The sequence below is a fragment of the Phoenix dactylifera genome, chromosome 15 (assembly GCF_009389715.1).
Source record: "Phoenix dactylifera cultivar Barhee BC4 chromosome 15, palm_55x_up_171113_PBpolish2nd_filt_p, whole genome shotgun sequence".
In the NCBI taxonomy this organism is placed as follows: domain Eukaryota; kingdom Viridiplantae; phylum Streptophyta; class Magnoliopsida; order Arecales; family Arecaceae; genus Phoenix; species Phoenix dactylifera.
Genome location: NC_052406.1, coordinates 10,071,703 through 10,095,525, shown reverse-complemented (window position 1 = coordinate 10,095,525; position 23,823 = coordinate 10,071,703). Strand labels below are relative to the sequence as shown.

Genomic DNA, 23,823 nt, shown 5'->3' with positions numbered 1-23,823 from the left:
ATTCTACTTCCGTACGGCTCACCTTGCACGCGAAGCCCTCTCTCTCTCTTGGCTCCGCTTACCGGTGGAAGGAAAAGAGGAGAAGGGGGGCTTTCTTCTCGGATTCAAGGCGTTCGATCGAGGCCGGCGGCGCAATCATTACAATCGCTAGGTCAAGAAGACCGGCATGTTCATGGTTTTCATTTGCTTTTTTTTTTTTTATTTCACGAAAAAATGCCTGGCTTTGGTAGATTCGGTAATGTCTTTTTACGAGGATTTAGATTTGGAAATGTCATGTGCAAAAATTCACCCCCAACCCAAAAAAATTAAGATAAAAATAAAACCAAGTAAAACATTTATATTTCTGTTTTTTACGCAGACTTTTAAGGCGTGATCTTATTTTCTACTCTTTTCGTAGATAATACTGCCTTCATATCCTTACATCTTGTGACACTTATGGCCCTTTCTCTGGCATTGTGCAATACTGCAATGTTAAGAATATCTTGTTCTGTAAAAATTAAAAAATATATATATCTTCTTGGAATTTGTGAGCATATGGAAGAGGCTTGCCAAGACCAATGTTAAAGCCCCCTCTTTAGTAAAGATGATGTTTATATTTTTTTACAAACAATTATATTTGTTATTAGCCTTGATGGTTATAGTGATGGTTAAGCTGTTTTCGTTGAGACATGGTTAAAGAAACCAAATGCTCTGAAAATGTGTAATAGGCATTTTAGCAAGACATACCATCAGGCCCATATTGCACCTGTTTGGTAAAAGGCCATTAATGTTGTTCTTTTTTAGATAATGTCATTTGTGACTTTTCTTTCTTGCATTTTTACTTTCTCGATACAATGTTTGGTGATGCTAATGCAACTCATTAATGTATGATGATATCAAGTAGGAATTCTTCCATATATAATATTTCTATATATTTTATCATATACCCTTACTCTAGTTTGTGTACAATAACTATTGGCTTAAATTAATTTACTAAAGGAAAATTCTTGTATTCAGTTTTTAAATGAAGAATTGAGTTGAATGAGTTGTAGCAGGAGTTTTTTTGATTGCGGTTAGAATGGAGGATAGTAGAATTGTTTTTGGGGTGTACTCATTGTGAGGTTAAGAGGCTTCCAATTAAATCTAGGCTTGCCTTTGGGTTGAGGAAATAGGAAAACACCATCTGAACCCACTAATTGAGAGGATCGATCGGTGTCTAATTAGTTACCATTATATTTTCCCCCTTTTTTGTGGTTGGATTACACTTGATATAAGGCAGATTTGTCCAATACAATCATGCAGCATTCACCAGTTCTTATTGTGCTTAAACTGGGAATAACTGTATATCTGGAGTGACAAACATGATCATTTTTGACATGGTATACAAAGCTAAAATAGGGAGCTTTAGGAATTAGAAGTTTTATACATGAGTGGGTACTGGATATATTGCAAAGAGAAGTAAGTCAGCTACTGCGAGATTGATTGTGTTCTCTTGGAAAGATATTGTCTTGATGATAGAACATTTTAATGTCTAATGTTGGTTTTAAGGTTAAAAATGGGTCAAATGGCATTTGAGATTGGTCCATGGTCTGGGGAGAGGAAGTTTTCAGGTAAGCTTCCTGATCTTTGTCCATTACATATGACTAGGATGCTGTTGCTAGAGATTATTGGACAAACGCTAATGGTAAGAATATGTGCTTAACCATAGGAGCCTTACTGATGAATAGATTGTTGAGGTAGGAAGACTTTTCTTGTTAAGCTTGGGTAGGAGCTGAATTTTGAAAGAGAAAACATCAAACATTGGAAGGGACAAGCGAGTGCCGCTATTAGACTTTAGCATAAACTTATGGTGGACCAAGGTCCTTTTTCCTTGAGAAAAGATCCACAATTGGAAAGCTCCATCAAAAGTCCAAGCATTTCCATGGCTTTCTTGACTAGCGATGGCTCTTAAATGCTGTATCTGTAAGTAAGAAAAAATAAGGCTGTAACTGCTTCTTTCCTATACCACAATTTGGACAAGGGATTTGTCATATTTTTTATTGATCTTTTATTTGATCACTTTAAGCTATATTACCTTCACTACAACCATCAAATCCTTCACCAACAATGTGGTATTGGCATGGCTTTATCAATGCTTATTCGTGAAACTTTTCTACCATGGGCTACCTTTGGTATTACTGTAAGATTTCTTTTAAATCCTTGCTCCCAACTATAATTCAAGTTAGATTAGATCTTTTACTCCTCTTTTCTTATATCTATCGCAGATTCAAACACCTCGCCTTGCCAAAGCTGTCTTAATCTTTTCTGCATGTGTCATTGTCATCTACTTCGGTTTTTCATTACTTTGTCCTCATTGGTGCAACTGCAATGCTGTGGTAGATTACCTTTGAGATTTTCCTTGTAAAGGTGGGAGAGTAGCTCATTACTTGTAGGACTGCAAGTTGCGCGATCTGATAATGCAGGTCAGGGATGAGTCTTTCACTTGTTATTTGTGATATGTTTCGAAGGGTAAAAATAACATATTTTATTATATTTTATATTGTGTGTGGATTGGATTTTGTCCTATCTTGGCTGATGTTTGTTGCTGGTTAGATGACTTAGATATGCTATGTATATCTTCTTGCAGGATTAGTTGGAATGGCTGTATTAGATGATTCTATTCTTTTTTTTCAGATTTTTCTTCGAACTATCTTTTGTTGTTGTCAGCTTATCTACTTTTTTTGGAATTCATCTTTGATTTTGTTGTACTTGTATTTATTTCCTTGGTAGTACCTATACATGCATACACCTTGAACAACAAAATTCAGGTCAATCTTAAATTTCTTCAATTCTGATATTTTCTGAGCTATATCAGAAAGTTCTTAATGTTTAACTAGATTAATTAGAGCTCAAGGAGGAGGTTGTGTTACTTGATGACTCGAGCAATGTCTCTACTAAAACTTGTTTGTGGTGTGGGTAATGTTGCACCATTTCTAAATTCTATAGTTCTAGAGTTGTTGCTTATGATGACTTTGCCTGAGCATTTGGATTTTCTTGGAAGTGTTATTTCTATATGCAAGTTGATTCATGGATAAAGAAGTCAATACTTTTAATGAAACTGGCACGATTTAAAAAAAAAAGGCAGTATTCTAGAAAATAAGTGTGATGTCAAAATGGTGGCTAGGCTTTTCTTTGGCTTTTATCTTACTGTTTGGTAACAAAAAATTCTATAAAGCTGGTCCATTTAGTTGTATAGTGACTCTCCATTTCCTCATTAGTTGGTTCAGTTGACTACTTAATGAGGGACGTTTACTTCCAATACCCTCTATGGATGTGTTCAGTCCATATTATTAGCTTGCTACTCTGAGATAAGCAAGATGAGGCCCAAAAACAAAGTCCTAACATGACGACAGCCATAGCAACAACACGAGCTAAAATCATGATGTCAAACAAGAAAGAAATCCATATAATCACTCCATTAGTGAGGACCCATACAGGCGTGTGTTTAGTCTCACATCAGTTATACACTAGGTAGATTTTGGGTACTTATATAAAGCTAACAAACTCAAATAATACCTTTCAGCTAGTCTTTTTGGGTGAGATTGTTATAAATGATATCAGAATAGTCGTGGCCCATGGCCTATATGGAGTAGAAAACACTGCAACACAGACCCATTAGGGCTGACCACGAACTTATCATGGTGCTTGTGATTTTTATATAAATGGATTTGGATCCTTAGCTTAGCTAGGATGCCAGGGCTTGAATGGGAGGAGCATGTGAGGATTCGTGCGAGCATGTGTTTAGTCCCATATCGATTTTGTACTGAATGGATCTTGGGTACTTATACAGAGCCAAAAAAACCTAAATAATATCTTCCGGCTAGCCTTATTGGGTGAGGTCCTAGGTTGTTACACCATCATTCTCCAAAATAAAACCAGCAAACCAGTCAGCAACACTATTTGCTTGTTACGTTGATATAGTTCTCTTTTAGTTTGTTTGAATGTAATTCCATCAGCACATGTACAAAAACGTCCTGTTACCTATATCTTCCATGAAAAAGATTCATTTTATTTACCATGCTCTTTGGCTTTTCCTTTGGTATTCTATATAAACAATTTCCAGCTCTTCTTTCTTTCATTTTTTCCTTTCATGGCATGTACAACCTCCGATGCATGAAAAAATTTGATCTTCCATAATTTTATTGTTACAAAAATGTACATATGAGATATCTCCTCCACTTTTCTTGGTGTTGAGCAGAGCATTATTGGTTCATTTATTGAAAAATGAGCGTATATAGCAAAACCAGTTGAAATAGATCAATCCCACTACAGCAATTACTCCACCAAAACAAACTATGCTTGAGAATTAAACTTTCCCTGAAACAGTCCTGAGGTGTGGGATATTAGAGGGGCTAACCAATACCTTTTTGAACTATTCCAAACAACTGCCTGGTGCCAACTCAAGCAAAGAAAGACACCTTGATTTTGTTTAAAGGCCTCTTCATCGAAGACTCGCTAAAAAGTTCAATGGAGGGCTTCTTTTCCGGTCACTTGAGCAAAGACACCTTGCAGAAGGCTCACTTGGCCAATCAATGGAGGGCTTCTCTCAACAACTTAATTCGAGGGCCTCTTTCGAGGTTAAATTGAGCAACAACTCCTAAATCTGTTCCATTCCATATTTGCACATTCAAATGGCAACGGTCAACATATTATTAGAAATGATAGTAGCTAATGTCTTTTGGCCACTCAATGCCTTTTCTATCTAGTGCCACGAATTTATCCTCTGAGCTTCCATTACTTCGCCATGGACCACAACAAACACTAGTATTTGACTGCTTAGCAATGAAGACCTTTATGCTCATCTTCATCTAAACCTTAATGTCTACAATTATGTTTTCACATGTACACCTTATCAATCACATGTAGTTATATAGAAGTATGCATTATAATGTATAAAATAGCAGTCGCCTATTAATACTATTCTTAGGGATCCACAAAAGATTTTTAGTTAGTAGATATTAGATGATATTACTCATCAATAGTGCTTTGGCCCTCCATTACACTTAAAACAAGAAGTTATTAGTCATTAATGGTGCTTCACCAGGAAGGTACAGGATATCTAAGATTATCAAGTCTCATGCAGTTCTACTGAAGTTAAACCCTATTGCTTTTGCAGTCAAGTAACAAACATCCCAAGCAACATGGACCATCTCAGAGCAATATTCCAAGAAGTCCATAAATTCTTGGAATTATAAAAGAAAAATTCACTTGTAAGAGGAAGAAAGGGTGATCCTCTATTTTGTTTAGCTTACATATTAATCTTCTCACTGCCGAGGTGTATCTTCTGATGATTCTTTATGTTTTTTTCTGGTTTGTATAAAAGATCACCAAAATTATTACATTGATGATATGCCCCGTATAGCTTTGTAATATTCTACATTTATGTTTGATTTTTACATGTCTCATTCAAGATTAAATATAGCTTCCATTTATATGTGCCTTATTGCTGCTATATTATCCCTTGCTTTTTCAATTATGAGATTCACCATGAATATTTTATTAACATTTATAACAGTATCTTATGTATGTAATGAAGCATTTACCATTGCCCTCTCATTTATCAATTTAGTTTTCGATATCAAGGCTCTAAACTCCATGTAGGATGTGCAATGCCTAGCTTTCTTTCAATAGGATATGTATTTTAGGCAAATTTTATGTAGAATTAGTAGAAAATGTTGAGATTCCACACTAATTCTCATGGGTAAGTGCCTTCAGTAGCTTAGAGCCAAAAGGATTATAAATGAGCATTGGAACTTTCATAAACACTTTCTGTTATCAATAACTTAGGCCCAAAGTCTATTTGCACAAAATGTTAAATAGTGCTCCACTGCTCTAGATATGTTGTTATCCATCTTTATTGCTTGATTTCTTTAAAGGAAGTTGGTGTTGCCATAGAAGAAACTTTGGCCACTGCCATTCAATTACTGAAGTGTTTTGTTATTTATCTTTGTTTACTTCAAATATCTGGAAGTCTAACAAAAAAAATTGGAGGCCCGACTATATATTTTTATTTAAACTATAAGTATGTTGTATAACCTTCTTCAACATGTGTAAGACTCCCACAGAATATTTTTTATATATTTTGTATGAAGCCGGTGACCTCTGTTATATTACAGCATCTGTGCCTTTCACCATGACAAGCTATCTGAGCCTGAATCATGCCTGAAGTCTCCTGCAGATTCATCACTCTGCAATTCCACGTTGCTCCACATCTTCAGCAAAAGAGGTCCTTCTGCTATCTTGATTTTACAGATTGAGGTTCACTTCATTTTAATTGAATTCTGCCTCTGTTTCTGATTGTTAATGATATTCGTTATTAAAGGCCACTTAGCTGTAACTCTCTTTGCTTGTTTTAGATCCAGTTGATGCTATATTGCATCCAAGCTATCATTCTTTTTGGTTGTTAATTAATATGTTGCATCCAGTTTTGACCTTGACCTTGTTCAGTTTGGTGCAGGATACCTCGGTATCATAGCAACTGCTGCGAGCCTTCAAGCCTCAAAAAGTTAATTTTGTGCAATTTGTTCACGTGACTCTTCTGGTTGTTTTTACCTCTGTGCACACCAATATTTTTGTTGTTTTTCCTTTAAAAACTAAAGTGGAGTAGATAGCAAAATTTTGCATGTTGTTTCACTGGGGTGAAATGTCAGGAACTACAATCAAGGAGTATCCTAAGCCTTGCTTGGTTGATTCATCTTCTTTGGGATTCTCAGGATTGCACAATGGCCTATGTCTTCCACAGTCTTTAGATGAGGGATAAACAGTATCTAGCAATAGGTTACTAATAATTGTGAGGTTTCCAATAATTCAGCTTAACTAGTGTAAATCTGCATCAAATTACAATGTTCTGTAGGTCTAATGCTGCCAAGACATAACAGTTGGGACATGACACTAGGATGACACTGCAGGATTCTATTTCTTATTCAGACCTATAATAGGCAGATTAAATTTGGGAAATTTTGAATCTTATGCCTTGAGAACTCTATGGAAATGAATAGGCTGCCCACTTTCATCTCGCGTACAACAAGATTTCTTTGTTTCAATTCTTTATGGATCTTCATCCAGGTACAGCAGCAGTTACTAAGTGTTAGATTATGAACCAGGAGATGTTGAGCAATTAGTTTGATAGTTCAGGTTGAAAGAAATTGAAATTGCAGTGAATAGAGAAGATTTCTGTTAATAAATGTGTTTGATTGATGGTGTTTGATGATCCTATTTTTGTTTGTTAGCAGTTTAACATCAAGAGTTCCACAGCTAAAGATGGGAGGACCAGGGACAAATTTTCACCTGTTAGGTCTGACGAGCAATAATTAAATTGCTTGCTTAATGTCAAGGATCATCTATATCAATACAGCATAAGGTCGGATGAAGGTTTATGTTGTAAGTTGTCAACCAATTAGTTAGAAGGTTGGTGTTGGTGTTATTATCAAATTTCTAATGATGGTAGAAGTGCCTATTGCTTGGAATTAAAGTTTTATTGCCTTTGTTCCTACAAATAACAACTGTACTACTTTGCAGGAGTATAGGCCTACAAAAATTATACAATCGCATATGAAACAGTAGCTAGATAAGGCACTAGGCTGATAAGGTCCTCCATCTAATCATTTCTCTATCACTTTTGCCTTCGACCGAGTAGCTGTTATTTATGATGACATTATTAGGATTCAAGAATGTTTTCACTTTTTAGAGAGGGCTAGAGGGAGATGAAGATGTATTGGTGGTGCTGGTTGTTGATATAGATCAATCGGAGGGTGGTCTGGTGGAAGGATAATGAGGCAACCACACTTCCATTTAGAGAGTAAGAGGTGGACCATGCCTTATGTTATGATGATCTCTTCTTTTTTCATCAATCTCTGATTCAGAAGAATAAATAGCCATCGAGTGTGGGCGACATCTGATCTTTATCTGTATCTGTTACATGTTCAGGTGCTGTAGGGGTGATTCAGACTTCAAGGTTTATCTGAAGGGTGATTAGAATTGGTGACAAATACATGACTGTGGTGCAACTTATATTACTTATTAAGCTTTATTAGTAGAACGTAGGACAAAGAACTAACCCCAAAAATCTATTCATTGATTCACCTATTATGCATCCTAGAATTGAAAAGTTTTGTTTAAATTCACATGTTATATTTCTATGTGGCATACTCAAAGTTTAACATGGTCCAGTAAGTCATGTTTACTTGCAGATTCAACAAACAATTAATGCTATGAAAGTAATAACACCTCCGCACATTTCAAGACGCAATCTGTAAGTATAGCTAACATTTCACCATAAAAAATTTGCATTGGTAACCAATTGAAGATTTCCAAATTGGCATTGAAACATTACCTTTAGAGAAAGAAAGCTAAGATGAGGACTGAAAGTTCACAGATCATGAGTAAACAGTTGTGTAGAAAATTGTGCACACCCATGTTCATTTTTTCAAAGTCTGTAGAAGATAAGGGAAGACTAAAGATGCTTTTGAGTGGAAAAGGTTGGTGGCGGGCTTCCTTTCTCCATCAATAATCAAATGCCTGTTTGGATTCCAATTTCCAATTGCCCCTTTCCTTCAACCCCACCCTTCCTGTCTTTTCTTAATCCTCTCTACCCTAATAGCAGCAGGCTGGTGGGGTGTCTCTATCATATCCTTTTCTTTTGTTCCATTCTCTTATAGGATCCAATCATTCAACCCATGTCTTCAAAACCCTAGTGCTGGCCACTGAAGCATGTTTAATTAGTACATGATTGTTTGCCCTCTACTTCATTTCTCACACAAATACCCTTCGTGCCGAATGGTCGAGGGTTCAAGCCAGGGCTGCTGAGAGGTCAAGTCGATCCATAACCTTTTTTCCACCTAAATCACCACTAAGGGGAATCATTTATTAAAGAACAGGCCAGCAAAAAATATATGGCATAGCAGAAAATCCAGATGCCTGATGGACTGATTTTTCCCTTAGGTCTCGGCAGTCTTAGAGGCTTCAATCAATTTTTCATCTGTCATGTACAAAAATTTGTGAATAAATATACATTATGTTTAACTTAAAATTTAAGAATAATAACAATACTGGATCATGTTTATGTAAATATGAAATGCATGTACTTGTGAAATTCGGAACAGTCACTCAAGATGGCTTTATAAATCATGACAAAACAAGCTGCAAGTCTCAAGCCAGCTCTTGGCAAGTCTAGCTTAAGTCGATCAGGATCTAACTGAGTAGAGTCAAATTGGTTAATTTTCAAAGTTGCTTAGATTTGACTAAACAAACTCAAAATTTTCGAGATCAATTCAGCCTTTCGCCTTCAATTGGTTAGTCATACCGGTGAGACACTAATTGCCTAATGGAGACACCACAACAAAGATTTCAGTGTTACTTCTGAAGAAATCAACGATGAAACATTTTCACTTGTTATGTTTCTGTTTCGGTCGAAATATAAGTTTTTTTGACTTGTTGTGGACCTAATCGTTTTCTAGTTAGTCCTTTTCATGCTCAAAACCTATGAGATCAATTCGGTCCATTCTTGTTGGGCAACTGAATTGTACAAAAGGCAGATGTTCCTTTGCTTGAGTTACAAACACAAGTGTTTTGAGCTGACATGTTGATCGGTATGCATGCCATGCATTCATAATGCTAATTTTAACAGTTTCAAGGTACTTTCTTTATATTGCATGCATATAATAAAATGGTCTAAATATAACAAGTGTTGCATATTTATTAGGAGTATATAAGAATTTTATATAACAATCATGACAGTTGTTACTTGGTTTCTGTGATAATTACAAACATTTTTATTAGTTTTATATATGTTCAAAACATATTTGTATCCATTATTGTTCTTATTTTGCTGCAGAGATGTTAACCATCAAATTCGTTAAGATCATTAATTTAAATTATTTAAAACACAACTTTTATTATTAATTCCGAGTTGTTGTCAAACCAAGTAATGGCTTTTTGTTGTGTGCCATCATTAAAGCTAATTACAACTGTTGTAACAGAGCAAAGATAGGATTGAGAACACAATATTTTGAAAATATTTTAGCTTTACTAGGATGGAAAAATGGTCTACAGTATGATCTGATATGATAGCCCTTATATAATTACCATAACGGCAGTATAAATTTGAAGGACCTAGAGATATCATTGTGAGGTCAATTTAGTCATCTTAAAAGGAGAATTGAACTATTGAAGTCATCGGGTCAATCCAATTCCATTGTCCTTTTTGTGTTTTTTTTTTTTTGGTTTGTTGGTAGGCGCACCATCCAATCACCATGGCCGACACCACCGACAACCTTCCGATCTGTATCAAATGGTCAATAGTCTGCACCATGTCTGTTATGGTTTCCACACATTGAAAAAGTGGGGAATGCTGGGATGAGCCGAAGCCCATTGGGCTAAAAAGCAGTGCAGCCCACGTGAGGATCGCTTTCAAAGGCAGGCAAGGCCATTTGAAGGAGGACATAGCTTCACGTCACCTTACCCTTTCCTTCTCTTAAGAAGTCCATGCACCAAACTGAAGAAGACTAGGAGAACTAGGAGAACTAGAAGAAGAGCAAGCAGGGGAGTTTGAGGTTAGAATTATAATTATCCACGCTGGAGAAATGGTGCATCCATGCTGGAAACTGCTGCTGCCGATAACTTTGATTGTCGTGGGAGCTTCAGGTTTGATCGAAGATGGTGGTGCGGCGTCTGTTCGAGGTCGAGAATTGGAGGTGAAGTGCACTTGTGACTCGCCGTGCGGAAATCCTTGCAGTAGTCCGAGCCTGCCGCCGCCATCACTCCCACCGCCGCCGCCACCAGCTGAGCCTGTGAATCCTCCACCACCATTCTGTCCGCCGCCACCGGCGCAACCGTATATCCCTGCTCCACCGTATTGGTTCGGCCCACCGGGACATTTATATCCGGTGGACGGTGGGTACCATTTTGGAGGGGCTAGCTTGAGTTCTTCTACATGGTGGTTGCCGTTGCTGGCGGGCTGTGGGTTGTTGGCCTTGTGGTTCTGAGGACGCTGTGGGAGCTAAAAATCTGTGATATTGCAGTAGTTTAATATAGGTTCGTGTTCTACTCTTTTATTCTCCTAATTCCCGCATAGTGTATGTAATAATTTGAGGGACTCTTGATTCCGAGATGGTTTCATTTAGAATAAAGTTCTTTAGTTGTTCCATTTCTATTAAGCTGAAATGGTGAACAATGCTCTCTCTCTCTCTCTCTCTCTGTGTGTGTGTGAGTGTGATGTAAGTAGCAAGAAAATTCCTATATGATAGCCATGGTCTTCTCATGGGTTGTGATGAACTAGCTCCTATCTTTTCCTAGTGAACATGCATCTATTGATAGTTTAAGATCTTTCCATAGTTTAATTGTCACGCTATTGAATGGGTAACCATTCAAATCATTTGAGTTTAGGTCCGTGGAACAAAGGCGTGGTAGTGGAATGAGAGAGAGCATGATATCTTTTTAAAATATAAACCTATGTCCAACATGTAGGCCACCATCCATGCTCTGCAAGGAACGGAGAAAGTCTCATATCACATTTATTTGAAAGGCTGAGGGTAAGAAGAAATGGAGTACAGAGAGGGGCAGCTGCACTGCATCATTTATTATAATAACATAAATTTTGTGAAGGGAGAACTTAGTGCAGGAAGCTTGTTGGATGGGGATGGCCCTGAATAGCGAAAGGCCTGTCAAGGTCCCAGTGATGCCTGTTTCAAATTTATGTTCCAAAGCTTTAATTAAAGTTGGCACATGTATTGAAATATGGAGCAAAGTTGGTGATCTCTATGAGGCCTGGCAAGATTACATTAGGACAAGTTCAAACCATGCTTTCTGCAAAGCTATACTGAAATCACTAACATCATGCTCAAAATTAAGCAAGGCACCAACTGCTCGGATTAAGGCTCTAATTGTTCATTCTAATTAAAACATCGAGTTAGCCTCATCCATGAGGCAATGAGTGTCATCTAGTTAGGAAACGAATATAAGTTTAGAGATCCCTACACAAAAGTTTTTCTTTAATTCGGGCATGCTAGCTAGAAGTATAGTAAGGTAGGACAAGGTACAGCTCAAGGCTTTGTTCTCTTCCTCAAGTGGCGTGAGGAATCTTTCGTTCTTGCTTTCAATGATTGTTTAGGTGGGAAGGAGAAAGGAGCACCAAACTCGACAAGAGTTTAGATCGAACTAAAGGATTGGGTCGAAAGTTGGTTCATGTTTTGAATCGATGGGAGTGGTGTATGCATACAAATTGTTGTATATAAAATATTATTGGGAAATGAATGTAAGATGGTTTTCTGAAAGAAAAAAAGAATAATTGTTGATTTGGAGAGTTTATTATTTATTATTTAGTTTTAATACTGTACGGGATCTCGGCATCTTAAATGAGCGATGGACTAGCCTACTTAAGACAATGGCTTTATTGACTCGTTAAGGTTGCAAAGCAAGTTGGATTATTATTTTTTCTTTTTTTTACATAACAGGATGCAAAAGAGCTATCCAGCTTTTATTAAAGATTAATCATATTTACAACAGAAATAAGGAGCAGAAATGACTTATATTGTCAAGAAAGGAGAGAAATATATGCGGGAAAAAGAAGCTAAATGGCTCCAAACCAAGTGTCTGATAATCAGGACAGAAAATATTAATGTTCGTAAGAAGAAGCAGTGGAGAAAAGAACTTCATCCAGACTAACAAGTTAAAGCATTTATTGCCTGAAAGTTTCAAGAAATTTTATGGAGATTTCCGGACTAACACTTTTCTGCCATACCAGCCTCTTTTGAACATGAAGAGTTTTGTTTTACTGATCTCAGAAGACCAAGCTGTATGTTGTACCCCTTTCCACATCCGAATGAGACTTAAAAAAAAACAAAATTTAGAATGACTGCAAGCTCCAAATTTCAGAGAAGAGTCTAATTTTAGAGAATTTTTGAAACAGAAAACCGCCTATGTACGCAACTAATTTCATACCACGTCCGATATCTTTTTTGATACTTAATATAATCTGCTGAAAGGCATAAGAAGACGAACAAGAGCTATGGGTTAAGAAAAACAAAATTGCAATACTTCAAACATTTGAAGAAGCTAATTATAGCTTAGGTACAGATTAAAAGTCGGCTGATCTATTTTGCAGTATTTTTTTTGGTGGGTCGGCTACTCAAAATATTTTTATTTGAGCACAGCCAGTCGCATCACTATCAAGAAGACTACAGAAAGCAATAGAAACTAAGAACTGCTGGGTGATAGAAACTCCCGGGATTGCATTTTGCGGTCTTCTTTTTTTTTTTCTTTTTTTTTTTGCTAATGCGGGTGGATCAGACCTGACGAGACCGGATACACCCAATAAAGTCAGAAAATAAAAACCTCGGAGTGCCAAAGGCAACTCCCCATCGCCACTCCATAAGGTGCCTCCGGAGTGAGAAGCTACATACGCAGCTACCCAATCCGCAGCACCATTACTTTCACGGTAAATATGCTTGGTCCGAAAGGCCCATCCATCCCTCGCCATAATCCAAATGTCACGGAGCAAGGGATTTTGCGGTTTTCTTTGGAGAACATAACAAACAGCGTATGGTCCCGTGAACGACACTGGCGCCGGGCATCGCCGTATCTCCCGACCCCATCAATCAATTCTTTATAAAAAGTTTGCACCCTGACCCCCACGTAGACGTTACGTTATATTATTAGCATGCAATTACTACCGTTAAAAATAAACTCGAAAGCACTCAAAATCCGCACTCAATTGTGGGACACACTTTCCCACATACACAGCAAACAAACCCCACCTCTTCACCTACCTGTGGGACCATGACTCCATTAGCTTACAAAGAGTCTTATTCTTTGGTTCCCGTACGTAGCACCAATTTAATGATAAGAGAATTAACAATAAAAACTATTTATTTCATATTATAAGACACAAAACGCTCCTCCCCGCTCCACCTGCACCTCCAAATGTACTCTCCCCTACGTTTCACCTCCTCTTTCACCATTCCTACTGTCACCTTCCCTTCTCTCAACCTCCTCCTCTCTCCTCCTAACACCTAAACCATGCCATCCAAACTCTTCCATTCCACCTCCATCCTCCTCTTAATTCTCCTGTCGAGACCTCCGACGTCGGTCTCGGAGGACAACTCCCCTCCTGTATGCCCGTATCCATGCCTCCCTCCTCCGCCGTCGGTCACCAACTGCCCGCCGCCGCCTCTGTCAGCCCCGAACCCACCGACATCGGGCTATCCACCTCCTGCACCAAGCGCGCCGGAGTACTGGAGTTATCCTCCACCGCCATCCGGATATATTCCATACAATCCACCACCATACGTCAATTTTCCTGCACCTCCTCCTCCTAACCCAATATTGCCTTATTTCCCTTGGTACTACAAGACACCCCCATCGGCTTCCAAGGCCCCTCCTCTGCCGAACAATGTTCTTGGTGCTTTGATCGTGGCTTCGCTCATAATGGCCTTGGGGTTGATTCCTTTTTGATGGACATTGTCTTTGTTATTGGATTTATTCACCCTTGTTTTGCTAGTGAATTTGTATTTGTCATGGAAAATATGTTGGAACTCACTCTCTCTGTTTACATGCACTTTTTTAGATATACATTTTTTTCCCTGTAGATTCTTATGATAGCAAATGAATGGAGAAGAAGGTAGTTGGTGTGGAAAGAGTCTTGGCGATCAAGAGGTGAAGGGAGGAGAAGGTGGGTGCTTTTCTTTGTTTCTTTTTCTTTTTTTGCCTTTAGTCATCATAAAGGTCGACCCTTGGTAAAAGTTCTGAAGGCAAAGTGCTCGATCGAGTAGGTTAGCTAAAGTTGGGCTAATGACAAATAAAATAGGTGATGAATGCTTACTCTTAGGAGACTCATCATATTAAAATTGACAAGGGAATTGTCAGAGAATATGAATTAAGCTTCTCTTATGTACTACTTTAACAGAAGGGTGCAATGCTTTCGATAGGAAATGCGTCTTTCCTTCTTATCTTTGCATGTACTTGGGACCATAGTTGTTCCTTGAGGCACAAGGGTGATGGATTCATGCGAATGGTATGGTCGGTCTAATCATTCGACCCGTCCAACAAAAGAATCATGAAATATGGCCTTGTTCCGTAATATGGTCCGTCCATGAAGTTATGAAAATAATAATAATAATAATTCGATGGGCTTAGAATCTTAGACCAGTATCAGCAAAATGTGAACGTGAACACGAATGTTCTTCTGGAAATCCCTTATAGAAGAGCATTCTTTTCTTCTTTTCTTCAGTTTTAGAAACATCATGATCATGTCAATCCTTATATTAATTGTTTGGGGGTTTCCACGAGCTACGTTAAGTTCAGGTCTTGCATCGGTCTCCACCGGCTTGAACCCACAATCATAAGTTGTTTCATCCAATCTAACAAGGGACAGGCTTTGGATTCTGATTTCAGGTCTCTTTCTCAGTCAAATTGGTTAGGTTCCAGGTAGACCCTTCATGTAGTTCCTATCACTGCGAAGAAAAATAGACACCTAATAGATATTTAGAAGATGAAAAAGTAGATAGTTCAAAGTTAGTTTTGGTGGGTGTGAAGTCACACCAATGGCCACCAAGATCGAGCAACTCCCGAGTTTGGGCCTATCACAATGCTAAATCCTTGGGACATACCTTTATTAGTTGGAGATAATTAAGGCACTCCTGATTGAGACTTGACACGCTATTTCAACAACTAGTTCTGAAGTTCACATGATGATAAGAAATTACTATCTACTATTCGCAAGAGGAAAGAAGAAAAAAAAGAGAAATTGTGCAATGCAGTTCGAGATTTCAGAAGTGATCACAAGTTCCCCAGTCTCCTACCCATCTCTACATACTATTTGTACATGCCGAGTTTATGTAGATTTCTACCCTGCTTCCCCTCTGCCGCTGCTTGAGAGCAGCCAATGCTTCATTGATGGTCTTGTAGTTACCTGAACCATCTTTAGCCACAGCCATGTCTGTGGTTTTCCCAACCGTGTCCCGCGATTTGAGTAGTCCGGCATCGAGGTCTGCCCAATTCCAATGAGACCGATGATCGAATTGTTCAAATGCAATCGCAAAAAATCAGAACACATTGTAAAATGATATTTGGTGTTATCCTATGCTCAACATGGCATGTCTCATAATGCAAATTATAATGCAGGGCTATAACAGTCCTGGGCCAGTCCACTTTTGATTGGTCATGAACAAGTGATCTTTTGGCATGTCAAGACATTTCTCTCATTAGTCCAGCAACAAAATAAAGAAAGAAAGAAAGAAGGAAATTAAAACCAAGCAACATTTTGCTTCACAAAAACAGAGTGCCTCCATATTTAGTACAGAATGGGGAAGAAAACGTAGTGATTAGTGAACATATACACACAGATAAAGCCAAATCTTTGGTCTTCAAACACAGGACATACATACCTTTTGACCAACTACATACATCTTAACCATCCCTTACTTCCTAGTCATGCTCCCGAGAAATGAAGAGCTCTTTGTTATCTCTCGCAGCGGTTTATCTGTGAATCTAATTAGATTATAAGTAAAACCTCCAGCTAAAGTCCCCAGTATGGGTCCAAGAATATAGACCCAAATTGCCTTGTAGTTATTCATGATTATGGCTGGTCCTAGGGTCCTTGCAGGGTTCATTGATGCTCCTGATATTGGCCTGACATGTAAAAAAAAAATAATATTATCATACTGACCAAAAAAGTAAAGTTTAATGAACTGAATTTGATGGGCGTTGCACATCTTTCATCTACAAAATAACCATGGCTAATTTAATGTCTAAAAGGACAACGAGGTAGAGTAGAAGAAAAGCTCTCTTTTTTTTGTTTGTTGGTGGAACAGATTATAATTGAGAGATGATTAGAAATTACCCTGCAATGAAGACATTTATAACTATAGTGGATCCAACAGCAATTCCTGCTAACTCCCCTATCTGCAATGCACGCAAGTAAATATGGACATTTAGAGGAAATATTCTAATCACTTAAGCTTTTTTCCCAATCGTATCCATGCTCATTAAGAATCTGAAAAAGAAAATAAAGAGAATACTGACTGCTCTAGTGTCTGTTGCGACGCCTGATATGACAAACATCAAGCTAAAAGATATAATAATCTCAAAGGCAAAAGATTGAATTGGTGATCCAACTGGAGTTGTTCCATAGAAGTGTTCAGCCTCTGGACTCAGTAGCAGATATAATGCTCCACTTCCAAGGATGGACCCAATTACTTGTGCAAGGATATAAAAAGGCACCTGCATGTGCATTTACAATACAACAATCGCTAAACTTTACACTGCATACTTCTGTAATTTAATGTCTCTTGTATTCTTACAAGAGATACGAACTTGATCTCACCTTAAATTTGTTTCTTGGCCGGGCTTCCACTTGTTCTCAGTTGCTATATAACTTTTGATGAGCAATGTATGGGTAGAAAAATAAGAACCTCATTTTGAGGGTGAGGAACTTGAGATGCATTTAAAGTATGTGGCCTTCTTTCCCTCTCTTTTTATTGTTATATACTGTAACTAGAACTTTTCAGAATTAAAATGGCAAGACTAAAAACTAGCTTAGTTATCATGCTGGGGTCCAAGTAGGCAAGTTATCCCCATTAGACCTTGATGGACTATAAGTATTAATTTGATCTAACCATTTTTTAATTGCTTGATACAAGTGAATTATTGAGTATAGCAAGATTACTAAGTATAACATAATTTGAACTAACAAGGACAAGGCATCATATAAATCCTCTATCCAAAATAATTTCTTAAGTCTGTAATTGAAGGAAGGAGGGTAGGATATCTCATTTCATTTATCAAATTATATTTAGATGTATCGATCATTATATTAATCCAGCATCATGATATCTCAGTTCTTTTTAAATTTTTGCGACAATAAAAACCAATATCGTAGTCACCAAGATTCCAGAGATTGACAGAGATATTGGCCATTTAGACTCTTGCCTCGACAACAACCATCAATCAAAACAAACAAAGAAAGAAGTAAATTTCTTTATCAACTAACCTGTTTCAAAGGGAATCGCCTAAAAACTGCGAAGGTAATGGTGACAGCAGGATTAAAATGAGCTCCAGAAATGTGACCAACCGAGTATACCATCACCATAACAATTAAACCCCATGTAATGCAAATCCCTGGAAATGTCACTTCACCATACATCTTGTTCACAATCACCGATCCACACCCGGCAAAGACCACGAAAAACGTTCCAATGGCCTCCGCAATCAACTGTGCATGTCATTGTACAGAAGTAAGTGAAACATAAACCATAGATCATCAGTTGTAACATGTCGCATTCGCATGCCAAAAATATACCTTTTGTGTGACATTCACCATTGCGGCAGAACAAAATCCTGAATCCCAGTCGCGGCTGCCATTTTCCACCTTGGTGATCTCTTCCATGTTGCTATTGGATGACGAAGTCATAGCCGAAGAGCTCAAAATTCTCCTTGAAAGAAGAAGATTGGTGCAATGAGAGAAGGTTTATGAAAATAAGATGCCAGGATGAGGAGAATTTTTATACGAGTTTTCTTTTTTCCCTTTTTTTTGGTTGGTGGTAGAAATTTCATAGCAGATTTAACAGGGCGAGAGGATAAAATTATGGATATAAACTATTAGTTAGTTATCTATTTATGGAGTCCTCAGTTAATGGTTCAGAGGATTATGTGGAGATCGAATGGGATCTGAGGACAGATGGAAGAGCCATATTATCTAAATGCATATTTTAAGGGGGATGCCACAGTAAACATATGAAATTGTGATTTACAAGCATTTTAGTGACAAAAATGCTCCATGCTGCCATTTATATGCATAACTTCAAAACAAGATTAATGGCATTTACTATAGATATGGAAGCTTCCTACCAGCATTTGATCTTCCATGACGATAAAAGAAAGAGGTGATAAATTTTACATCATTATTAGAAGCAAGAACAGAGCATTGACTTGGTTCAACTATTCATAAATGTTTGAAATGAATCTTGTGGTATTACAATGTTTAAAACACAAGAAACAACCTGGCGAAACAGACATTCTATTGCACAAAGAAGCTGAGTGTTTATTATTCTGTCAACACTTCATCCACGACACCACACAAACGTAAAAAAACAACATAGGACCCACTAAATATCAACAATTCCACCAGTCACCTGATACCATCATGGCCTGGACTGGCATCATCCTACTACCTTATTTCCTCTATTTTTGGAATCTGTTTCTTATAAAAAGATAACAGACAGTAAACCAAAATGAAGCGATCGATCATTTTGATGGGACTTCAGAAGGGCAGTTGCCAAGAGACAGCCCGGTTGGAGCGCGCATGGAGGCCCTTCGCTGCAAATGCCTCCAGCTCTGCTCCCTACTTACCTGCACCATCTCAGCCAGCATCTTCTTCGCCTTACCTGTACAATCGTCGCCGTCTATCTCAGAGGCAATGTTACTCACTATGTTCTCGAGAGTGTCTGCCTGCAATTCCGACCTTGAATATGGGGAGTTCCTCAGTAACTGTAGGAGTGCACGAGCTTTTGATTGAGACTTGGGTGTCCCCTGAACAGAGAGCTCGAGAAGACCAGGAATCACACCTTCTCCAAGAATTACTTCTCTATATCGACAGCGATCACTTTCACACATTTTCAGGAGGGCTCCTACCGCATGCTCCCTACTTTGGGGAGAGCCTTCCTCGAGAACTTCAACTAACGTGAGAACTCCACCTTCCTCAGCTGTCAAAGCAGTCCTCCCCTCATCGAAGGTCACCAATGATTCCAAAAGGGCACTGCATTTTTCAGCTGTTTTAGAGGATTTCTTGCAGCTCTTCAACAAGTTGATCAGAGAGGCAATAGATCGGACTGAGAGGAGGGTGCCGAGATTAACTGGAATTGTGGAGAGATTGTAGAGAGCCATAACAGCATCAATCTTGGCTTGTGGGTTTCCATCTCTAAGGATTTTGACAAGGAGGGGAATGGCACCAGCAGCACTAATAGTGGGTTTGTTTAAGGAAGAAGCAGAGAGGGTAAGGACAGCAGCAGTGGCATACTCCTGTAAGCTTAGATTTGTTGACTGCAGGAATCCAATAAGTGGCTCAAGTGCACCAGCATCCACTATCTTTATCTTGTTCCTGCAAATGTAAAGTTCACATTGAATTCAGTAAAGATTTTATACGAATGTGATCGGTGTTACATTAGAAATCATTTAGAAAGTTAAAGACAGTGCAGAAGTCTATAAAAATTCTAATGACAACTCCATCATTATTACAAACTCATGGATATAATTGCTATGAAACTCAGTAGATATCAGATTATTGTGGTCCTAAGACTGAACCCAGCATAATTATCATCACAGCTATTAATTATTGCAACTCACCAACATGTACAAATGCAGAGCATAGAGAATAGTTGAGTACCAAGAAGTGTGAGAATTTAAACAATTTGGGAATGTGCCAATTATAAGAGTTATATCAGTAAAAGAAGAAGTTAAGTCCGATGATATCAGTAAAATCATGCTAACAATTTTATCACCTTAGCCTTTGTGTTCTTTCAACTACACATAAGAGTTATATGTGATGTTACCAAAGTTTGTCAAGAAAACCATCTTTTGAAGGGAGAAAGTTTGCAGTGACACATTCTGGTTTTGAATGCCTGGCACTAGTCAGCAATAATTGCACAGGTCAATGAATCAGCATACTATGACTAGCCAACGACGAGGAATATATGACAAATGACTATTGACAGTATAGTAAGAAAATCCAACCCCCCCCCCCCCCCTCTCTCTTCTTTCTCGGACACAGTCCAAAACCAGGCTAAAGGGCGTAAATGGAAGGATGATAGTAGAATTGCATAGACATGATATTTCAATGACTTGTTTTTACTTCACCACCAATAACATGCCATATGACATCCATTAGCCTAAATGATTGAGGTATGATCCAAGAAAGCTTGCTTTGATACGTTATAAGAATACGTGCTGAAATTCAAGTGAAGGGAAATATGGGAAGACGAGGACCAGCAGTAAAAATTAGAAGACCAGCCAGCAGGTATGAAGATCTACCTTGGTTGTGCAACTTTCGTACATGCATCACTGTAGCAAGAAATAAACATAGAAATAATTTCCAGACAAAGAGGTAATAATGCAGTCTATGATAAAGAGTACAAACTATAGGCTGAAGAGCTGAATTGAAAATTGAACACAATTCACATCAATAGATAACTCTGAGCTTCTGTAAAGTACAAACTGCCCCATGAGTTAAAAGTCACTTTCTATATCACAGTTCGAGTGGCTGTTAATAAATTCATCAACAAGACCCACACATAAAGTGCATACTTTATGTAACTAGAAGATTATTGGTGGAACAAGAGAATATCTTTTCTAAATTATAAACAGCATGATAAAGTGTATGGGAACATCTCTCCAATTATAAAATCAGGAAACATAATGATCCCGGATTCATGATGCTGAAAAAACAGAGAGAGAGAGAGAGAGAGAGAGAGAGAGAGAGCAAATCATATGGATGTAACGTGGGCATACTAGATGGAGATGTACTGGAATGCCATGTGACTCAACAAGCCTGTATGCCTACAAGATTTGTGGTTGCATCCTGATGTCATGGCAAGAGTGGTCTCCTATAAAATCAAGAAAGTCGGTGACAAAGAACCAGCCAAATTAGTCACATAGAGTGACCTCATAATTTTTATAGATATCTAAATGCCAAAACAACTTGTTTAAATGGAGAAGAAGTTGACTCTTTCTTTCCACTCTCTCTCCTCTTTGTTATGCCGAATGCTTTCAGATTGTAATGATACCAAAAGATGATTGTTTTTTCTTCCTCCAGAAATCATCAGCATCTTGTCTTTTCCTCTTTCCTTTGCTAGTCTTCTTCTGTGCCACCCACCTGCTCACGTCACCAGGGAGATCTTTGGAACATATAAGTCCGACATCTCTCTCTCTCTCTCTTGCATGCACATACGCATACACAAAGATACGACTTTTTAATCACTCTACTCATAATTAGTCATTTTTGAACATCATCACACCTGTTCTCTAATAAACCAAAGGAGACAACCCTCTAAGTTTCCAAAAACTTGGCAGCAGTCTAGACTGTAGAAGAAGTGGAAGCATATATATCTAAGACAGAAAACTATAAGCCACGGGGGAAACTAAGACTCAATACCTTCTTTGTAATTAATCAAAAAATGAATGCTGCTAAAAGAAAGTCCTGCAAGACATGTTGATAAAGGGGAAAAGAATCTATTTGCTTGTCTGGAAATAGAACAAATGACCGAAAAGAAGTCCATTTTAAGCATGATCACTTGTTTTAAAATATGTCACTTCAATACATGATAGACGAAGAATCTCTACCATAGATTCACCTCATATCACTTCCAAGAAATAATTAAGCCATGCCTAAGTACTTAGTAGAAGCTCATGGCAAATCATCATCATTCAAAGACAAGTGCATCTAGAAGAATCCTCTGAATTTCTCGACACAAAAATACCACAACTAATATATATATATATATATATATATATATATATATATATATATATATATATATATATATATATATATATATATATATATATATATATATATATATATATATATATAAATTAAAGGCATCATGATGACAGCGTAACCCATGTGAGAGATATTAGCTCCCATCGAATTTTTTGGCATATAAATAAACTGATTAGGGCCTGCACGCTGTGTAAGGATTAATAGCATGTTTTTATAAGATGTCTTCACCAAATAATCCTCAATGAAATAAATAAAGCCATCCCATTACATGATCGCTTGTGTTGCTTGCAAGCATCCTTCCACAGACTTAAGTGAGTAATGAACTGCAAAATTTTACAACTGCTTTAACAAACAGGACTGCAACAATAGCCATAGAAAATTAGAAACTCTTCGAATTATCTCACTTACGCCGACTTCCCAAAAAGAAGGAAAGTACCAAAGGCTAGAGAGAATAAGAGAGACAGAAGAACAACGCAAAGCTCTATTCCCCCTCGACTAAAACAAAAAGAGTAAACATAAGATAAAGTTCAAATATAAGTGATTATAAAACAAAATATGAAAAGAGATTTTTTTTTTTTTTTTACAATGAAGAACACCAAAGCTCGCACCTTTCGTCCTTGACGGCAAGATTCAGAAGGGCAAGTATGGCGGTCTCGCCGGACTCCGGGTCCCCAGACATGAGCATCGATATGAGGGGCTCTACGGCACCGGAGAGCTGCCGCCGGTGCTTCGACGACGTCTTCGTCAGCCGCCGGATCTCCCTCGCCGCCTGGATCCGGCACTCCACGTCCTCCGATCGGATCCGCTCCATGATCCCCTGCGCCGCCGCCGCCGCCGCCTCCCCCCTCTCCACGCCCACATCGACGGAACCCTCGCCGGAGACCCGAGCCTCCGACGACGCCATACCGCTCCCCGGATTCGTCTCCTCTCTCTCTCTCTCTCTCTCTCTCTCTCTCTCTCTCTGCCCCTGGAGCGGTGAGCGGAGCCAGGGGAGGGAAGAAAGAGCCTGGGGGAGCATTTATACGAAGTAACGGTCGAACATAACGGCGCCGACGATTCGTCATCGTTCCGTTAGTTATCCGGACGTGGCTCGTCTCGACTAGCTTGACCGAAGTTCTCCTATTGTCTGTGTTCGGCAGTTATGGACCCTACAATGAGCATCACACGTCTGGGAGTTATTGAGGGACTCCTGATCTGGTGGTTCCTCGGGATTTCCATTAACGGGGTTAAGGTGAGCGCCAGCATGAGGACGGTCGAACGATGCATTGCTGTGGACCGTCCGTTTGTGGTGGGTAGTCCCCGTGATCCCCTTTTGTGGA

At 38.4% G+C, this 23,823-nt stretch overlaps 2 protein-coding genes and 1 long non-coding RNA gene across 5 annotated transcripts; 1 reads left to right on the top strand and 2 right to left on the bottom strand.

Annotated features, from left to right (window-relative positions):
* Position 1: 1 nt before the first annotated feature.
* LOC103705823 lies at positions 2-11,285 on the top strand. 3 transcript variants are annotated; one of them, XR_005515226.1, is made up of 4 exons: positions 2-151; positions 2,244-2,441; positions 6,135-6,244; positions 6,466-11,285. It is a non-coding gene; the product is annotated as an uncharacterized LOC103705823 (long non-coding RNA). The 3 variants fall into 3 exon arrangements; XR_005515227.1 differs by lacking the exon at positions 2,244-2,441; XR_005515225.1 differs by lacking the exon at positions 2-151 and having other exon boundaries at positions 175-2,441.
* Positions 11,286-16,251: 4,966 nt separating this feature from the next.
* Positions 16,252-18,820, bottom strand: LOC103705871 (probable aquaporin NIP-type). The gene is made up of 5 exons (XM_008789755.3): positions 18,311-18,820; positions 18,002-18,223; positions 17,035-17,232; positions 16,853-16,914; positions 16,252-16,641 (listed from the first exon to the last, which is right to left on the bottom strand). Exons 1-5 carry the CDS (start codon positions 18,419-18,421, stop codon positions 16,431-16,433), a joined length of 804 nt encoding a protein of 267 aa, XP_008787977.2. The 5' UTR covers positions 18,422-18,820; the 3' UTR covers positions 16,252-16,430.
* Positions 18,821-18,925: 105 nt separating this feature from the next.
* On the bottom strand, positions 18,926-23,474 carry LOC103705825 (U-box domain-containing protein 4-like). Its single transcript, XM_039134387.1, has 2 exons — positions 23,113-23,474; positions 18,926-20,107 (listed from the first exon to the last, which is right to left on the bottom strand). The coding sequence occupies exons 1-2, from the start codon at positions 23,406-23,408 to the stop codon at positions 19,255-19,257; spliced, it is 1,149 nt and encodes a 382-aa protein (XP_038990315.1). The 5' UTR covers positions 23,409-23,474; the 3' UTR covers positions 18,926-19,254.
* Between the last annotated feature and the right edge of the window lie 349 nt (positions 23,475-23,823).